At 38.5% G+C, this 6350-nt stretch overlaps 1 protein-coding gene across 2 annotated transcripts; it reads left to right on the forward strand.

Moving 5' to 3' along the window:
* Positions 1–1270: 1270 nt before the first annotated feature.
* LOC122839844 lies at positions 1271–5634 on the forward strand. 2 transcript variants are annotated; one of them, XM_044131821.1, is made up of 5 exons: positions 1271–1540; positions 2605–3247; positions 3355–3510; positions 3726–3818; positions 4016–5634. In XM_044131821.1, the coding sequence occupies exons 2-5, from the start codon at positions 2630–2632 to the stop codon at positions 4307–4309; spliced, it is 1161 nt and encodes a 386-aa protein (XP_043987756.1). In that variant the 5' UTR covers positions 1271–1540; positions 2605–2629; the 3' UTR covers positions 4310–5634. The 2 variants fall into 2 exon arrangements, with proteins under 2 accessions (XP_043987756.1, XP_043987758.1); XM_044131823.1 differs by lacking the exon at positions 1271–1540 and adding an exon at positions 2154–2274.
* The last annotated feature ends 716 nt before the right edge of the window (positions 5635–6350 follow it).

Here is a 6350-nt window from a genome sequence, read left to right on the forward strand (position 1 = left end):
GATGACTGCTCAAGGCTTGGGTAAAGACATCAAGGGAGAGCTAATGAGATACACGGCTTAATTAAGAGCCTCTAATGAGCAAACTATCTGACAAGGATCTTAGAGGGGGTGCAGGCGGGGTCGTTGTTTCCTGCGTAAACACGAGGAGGGAAATCACCCCAGGTTAGGAAGTGACCCACATTTTGCAAGAGGGACGATGAGGGGGTGATGCTCGTTCCCGTATTTGCTGGCACCCCCTCGCAGGCAGACTGCTGATTGGTTCAATACCCTTGGTAAACACACACATACAACCCCCCACCTTGGCACACACACTCACCAAAACGGCATCCCCGCCCCCCATTTTTCAGCTGCCTACTGTACAGATTCCTCTAGCCAGGAAATTCAGAGCCCCTCACACTCTTTACTATCCCTCAATCTGCTGGAATGTGAAAAGTGTTTTTTCTCTCTAGACATGAAGTTTAAAACACTGTACAGATGTTTCACATCTTAAATAATAAAAGACACTTTTTTGTTGTATTATTTCTGCTTTTTGTTGTATAAATTCTGTTTTCTTATATTTAAAATATTTTAACAACACTTTTTTTTCTGGATGAGCCATATACTGTTTAACATCATCAGACAATGATATTATTTTTTTGTCTGCTCCTCATTAACTGACAAGTAGATCTTTATACCCCGAGGCATTTCAACAACTCACACCAGGGTGGCTTCGCTTCAGATTAAGGCAGGGAACATTTCTCAGGTGGGCACGTATGTTGTTGGGGTAGTGGCACAATCAACTCACGCGCATTCAAGCAGATCTCTAAGGCTTCATCCTGCCAGTTTTGACTGGAAAACCTCCTTAATAAGGATGCAATTTGTTTCTTCCCTGCTGGGTTCTGGATGGCCGCTCTTTGAAGGTTAAACTTTTGGCTGCGTCACATACAAGACAGTTTACCTTTACCATCTGATGTCTGCGCCTCTCCGCTCGCCACTTGTTGTCATTTCCAGTTAATTCTGCTTCACTGGGTAGCTGCCCTGGGTCTGCAGGCGACAGTGCTTCTGGCAGCTGCGCTCAGATGGAATAAAGGGCCGACAAAGTGACGTTGGGTCTGCTATGAAGCATTGCTATAAGCCCAACAGGAAACAGAGGAATGCACCAGAGTACTTTTAGCATGCTGTAAAATGTTAGAGGTAGAGTGGTGGATTTAATGTGTTTTATTTTTTAAGTCACATCGAGACAATAATAAAGGCTGTTATTCATTTTAAACTTGTTTTTACACTGAAAAAAGTGATTTTGGAGAGTGGTAAATATGATCTATACAAATCATATGAAATTTAATTAATTTTTTCAGTCAGCCAAGGAATTACAAAATAATGGGTAAATTCTACACATGCTACCCATTCGTTAACATTAAAAACCACTACATAGGAAAATACAGTAAAATATACCCCCGAATCTTAAGTCCGGTGCTCCAACGTTGCGCATGCGTCAAACCGCGTTTTTGAATGAGCGGGACAGGAAACTCTGCATCCTTTACCAACGAACCGTGAGCTGAAGGTAAGCTATTTTTGAATAATACCGCGAAGGCAAATTGTAATATTTGAAATGATGAGATATTACACTTCACTTATATTCGATGTGCATCTGTGTAACATGCCATTACTTGAAATCAAAGTTTGAATCTGTCCCTGGCGCCATCATGGCTGTTAACTGTCTGGACAACTGCAGGTACGTTGCAATGAAATGTGTTCGCGGTGTGCTTTTCACAAGATTAGCCAGCATGCATGACTGTGTCTGACCGCTAGTTTTAAGGTTATAGTCAACGCCAGTTTTTTGTAATATATTGAATGGGCTGATGTTTAGGCAACACATAGACTGTAGAGGGGATAGTTCAGCTTTTGCCGAGTGTGGTTAAGGTATAATAGTCATTAAGTATCTGCAGGTCTCTGCTCCCACATCACGCTGCACCGAGACACAGGCAGTTGTTGTTTACCCGTTAGCACCGTTGGCTCCCTCAACATGGCTGCTAGAGTCGGTCTCCGCCGCGGTCTGTTTAAAAACAAAATGATTCGCTCTCCAGATTACCTGCATGCATGTGTACTTGTGTCTCTGTTGTTAAAGTTTAGCGTTACTTCTCAGAGTTTTATTTTTACAATCGGAACTCTAAAGACTCATGTAAATATGACGTGTCGCACGTCTTTTCCGGTCAGTCGTCATGGAAACAGGACGCTCATCCAGCGTGCTGGATGTGGACCAGAGTGGAAACAAACATGTTGTAAAATGAAAACAAAGTACCACTGTATCCCGCCTTTATGTGTGTAAACACCCACTGTTGCTGCACCAAAATTTTTTAAAGGAATTGTGTGTTCAAGTAAAACATTTTAGAATTGATTTTATATTATAAATGTTTTCAGAATCTTGTAATATTGTTTATGAAGCATATTACATCTATAAATATGACATCTATAATAATGACAATCAAAGATTACTTATTCAAATCTCTACTGAACTAAATCTCCTTTTATTTCTTTGGCAGAAGAATATTGAAGCAAACCTATTCAAATAATCTGATAAACTATTAACAACCTGTCTCAACTTATTTTCTTTCTCTGTCTCTACAGCTGAGGAAGCACACACCAAACAGCAATGGCAGTCCAGTTAAGAGTCATTTTACAAGAACACAGCATTAAGAAGTTGACACTTCCAACAGGAATTCCCAATACAGTAGACGATCTTGTTTCCATAATTACTAAAACTTTCCAATTGCATGGGGAATATGGACTACTATACCAAGACAAAGACTTTGACAATCAGTTTTTCAGTGTCACCTCAACTGCTGACTTGTATGACAAGGCCACTGTTAAAATGATCCTAAAAGAGCCTAACATCACCCTTGACCTACACCCAATATTTGAATCAGGACCATCATCTACATTGAGCTCTTTGAGTTCTGTGAGCAGCCATCTTGCAAGTACTCCTGAAACAAACATCTGCCCTGAAGATCATGATGCATCCTCACAGGTGTCCGACTCCACATCGTCAGATTCCAGCGACACCATTATTCTGCCTGATTCATGTCGCCTTGCTGCATGGCCAGTGCCATTTCAAGTACCTGAGTTTTCCAGAGACATACAACTAAACCTTGCAGAGGCAAACAACTCATATCATGCCACTGGAAGACACTTCATGGATGCCAGCGTTAAATCAGCAATAATGCAAGAAATGTTTAAAGAAAGGTGGCCAGCATTATTCATTGAAGCTCAGGTGAGAATGTATTTATAATTTTTCCTTCCCATCAAGAAAAATGTATGTGATTACTATGAGATCTGGTCTGTCATTTAAAATTTTATTTTTGTCCTTTTATTTCCTAGATCAAGGAAGAGTTCAGATGTATCACGACAGTTTCTTTGGAGGAGACATTCATGCTAAAGCTTGATGAGTACACACCAGGTCTTATGCAGCTTATGCGTGCTAAAGGAGGGGCTGCTGGTTCCAAGATGCACCCTCTGTTGGACACTTTAAATGACGTATGTTATTTTACTTTTTTTCACAAATATGTCATTATTGATATACGTGAATTAAAAGTGAATTAATTTGTAAAGAATTGCTTTGTTGTGCACAAAGTTGAGCTCCTTACCAACTTAAACTACCCTTTGGTTTTTAAGCAATTCGGTCTTAGTGTATGCAATTCTCTCCCCACTCTCCACTAACAGTCTTTTCACTACATTGTATCTCCCTACAGACACAGAGCATTGAGGAAAAAAGGGATGCAGTTGTCTGCTGCCTCATTAACTACCTTGGTGAAAGACAAGAAGATCTTTTCCATGACTGCCAGGTATGTCATTGATAACAGATGATTGATTAACTCAAGGGATCCTCTCCTCTCCACTCCTTTCCTCTTTCTCCCCTTTTCCTATTATCTTCTGATCACTCCCCTCTGCTCTCCTTTAGATAAGTTGAAATGTATTGAAACAGCATCTTCAATAAAATTAAAAATGTGTATCTTTTTTGTTTCTTTCTTTTAACATGTAGGAATGTGAGGACTACACAGACAAAACAATGAAGGTGATCGTGATGCACAACATCATGGCTGAGGAGGATCCATCAGATGTGTCGATTGTGATTGAGGGAAACCAAGTGATGGAAGGATGTGGAAGGCGAACAAAGGCATGTGTACTGCTGATGGGACTGATATATGCCCTCAACCTTGACTATCCAAAGCAGCTCAAGAACACATTTGAAGCTTTTCAAAAACTCTTTTTGGAACTTGATGGGGAAAAACTACTGAAGAAGGTCCACAGCCTCAAAAACAAGCTCGTGCAATAGACATACATTTCCCCTCTTGTTCCAAGAGGAACTTTTGTCTGGACAGAGAGTTTTAATGGAGTCTAGTTTTATATTTTTGTTCTCTTCCCTCCTCTGCTCCACACACAGACACAGAAATATATGTACAGATGGATACACAAGTATGTTGCAGCCTCTCTCAGCCCACTCCATTGTTCTCTGATTTCTCCACATTGACAGAAATGGAAAAGCAATAGAAACTGGCCAGTCTGGTCAATACCACTGACTGAATCCTGAAGAATTTTGAACTCACCCTCTTTCCCTCCCCATTTGTTTGTTTCTTTTATTCTCATCCTGTCTCTGAGAGTGAGAGCAAGCACAGAAACTAAAGGATGTTGGTTTTCTGATCTGTCTTTATCCAGATGTTTGATACTGTACACACAGAAACAATCTTGTAGAGTTTGTGTGTGGGTTTTGTGGCTTTTAAAATAGAGTAAGGGGCCTCTGAAAGTGTTGTTTGCATTGACCAATTATCCAGAAAGAACATTTGAAGCCTTTAGCTTAGTGAGTTATAAAACGGGTTTATTCATTGAAATGTTGTGTGAAGGTGTGTACTGCACTTTATTCATTTTTGGATAATTTAGTGTATTATTGCTGCATATAAACAAGGCAGTTCAGTTATTTGTTGTGTATAAATACACCTGCAGATTGCAGATTTGCTCAGTCACTGTTGTGTGAGGCTGAAGAAACACAAGTAAGAGTTTAGATACAAGAAAATCTTCATGTGATTGGACATCCCTTGCACCTCTGCTCTGATCACCTCACTTCTCCTTTTCTCTGATCTACTCCTTTATTATTGAGCAGTCTGGATGTCCTAAAACAAGGATATGTTTTATTGTCCAACATTACTGAAACAGCATTTGAAGTTGTTAGGTTATAACACAGGTTCATTATTTGAAATGTTGTGTGACACTGTTGTGCTGCAGTTTATTCTGTGTTTTTGTTTTTGATGACTTTATGTATTAAAAACATTGAGAAGGTGTATGATCTGAATGTCTTTTTTGGGGGTACATCTTACCTTCTCTGAATAAGTAATGGTTATTAACTGATTTTAATTAACTTTGATTTGTAATTATCAGGTATTACCTACTAGCAAACAAGAAAAAGTTTTACCTAATTTAACTGAGTAAGTAGCTGTTGAATATATACATAAATATTGGGTAAATTTTACCCAATTTCTTTAAGTATTTCATATATTTTTTGTTCAGTTAATTTATACTCAATATATGGAATTGAATCTACCCCAACAGAGTAGATGCAAATTGTTACCTCACATTTATTAGGTAAATTCTATAGGTTACTTTTTTCAGTGTATGTGTAAAACATAAAACATCCATATAGCTTATCACACTGAACTCTAGAGGACTTAAAGAATCCTATTTCCAACTACGATAAACGTGATTCCAGTCATGTATGTTTAGTTATTTTCAGACGGTATGTGAGTAGCAAATGTTTTCAAATTTCATGTATGAAAGAGAATGTTTCCAAATTTTCAGAGGCCTCTCGAGGAAGCCCTGCATGTCTGACTTAGTCTATGGCGCCCCCAGGTGTCCGTAAAAACACTGCATGATCAATTTGTTTTTCTAAAGCATTTTACTGGGCAAATGTTTATGTGAACATTAATTATGTCCAATTCCTTTGGGAATTCTGACTAGCCGTACTCAATAATTGTTCAAAATCCAATTTTTCCAACCAAAATCATTTAATAATTTAATGTGTAAAATGAAATGTATTGGATGTGGTCAGAAAAGTGAGGTCCTATTTTTAGAAGTGGTCTCTGTGTTGATAAGGATGAAATGTGGCAAGGTGTACATGCTTACAGCGTTACAAATCTATTTTAAAATTAACACATTTTTATACCACCATGTTTGATAGGTTTAAAGAAAGACATTGATGTTCATTTTGTATTTTTCTCTTTTTCAGAACAAAGAAAAATACCTTTGGAAAAATATACAGACATTTATGTGTTGTCAATAAATTCACGAGTAAGAGGTCTCACTGGTAAAAAATTTAATATACAAGC

Source organism: Gambusia affinis, linkage group LG11 (assembly GCF_019740435.1).
Source record: "Gambusia affinis linkage group LG11, SWU_Gaff_1.0, whole genome shotgun sequence".
Lineage (NCBI taxonomy): Eukaryota > Metazoa > Chordata > Actinopteri > Cyprinodontiformes > Poeciliidae > Gambusia > Gambusia affinis.

Bases quoted from the DNA above. Each gene is read 5' to 3' on its own strand.
- LOC122839844 (XM_044131821.1), top strand. From the start codon at position 2,630: ATGGCAGTCCAGTTAAGAGTCATTTTACAAGAACACAGCATTAAGAAG. The intron at 3,511-3,725 runs GTATGTTATTTT...ATCTCCCTACAG, and splicing joins TGTTGGACACTTTAAATGAC to ACACAGAGCATTGAGGAAAA. The intron at 3,819-4,015 runs GTATGTCATTGA...TTTAACATGTAG, and splicing joins ATCTTTTCCATGACTGCCAG to GAATGTGAGGACTACACAGA.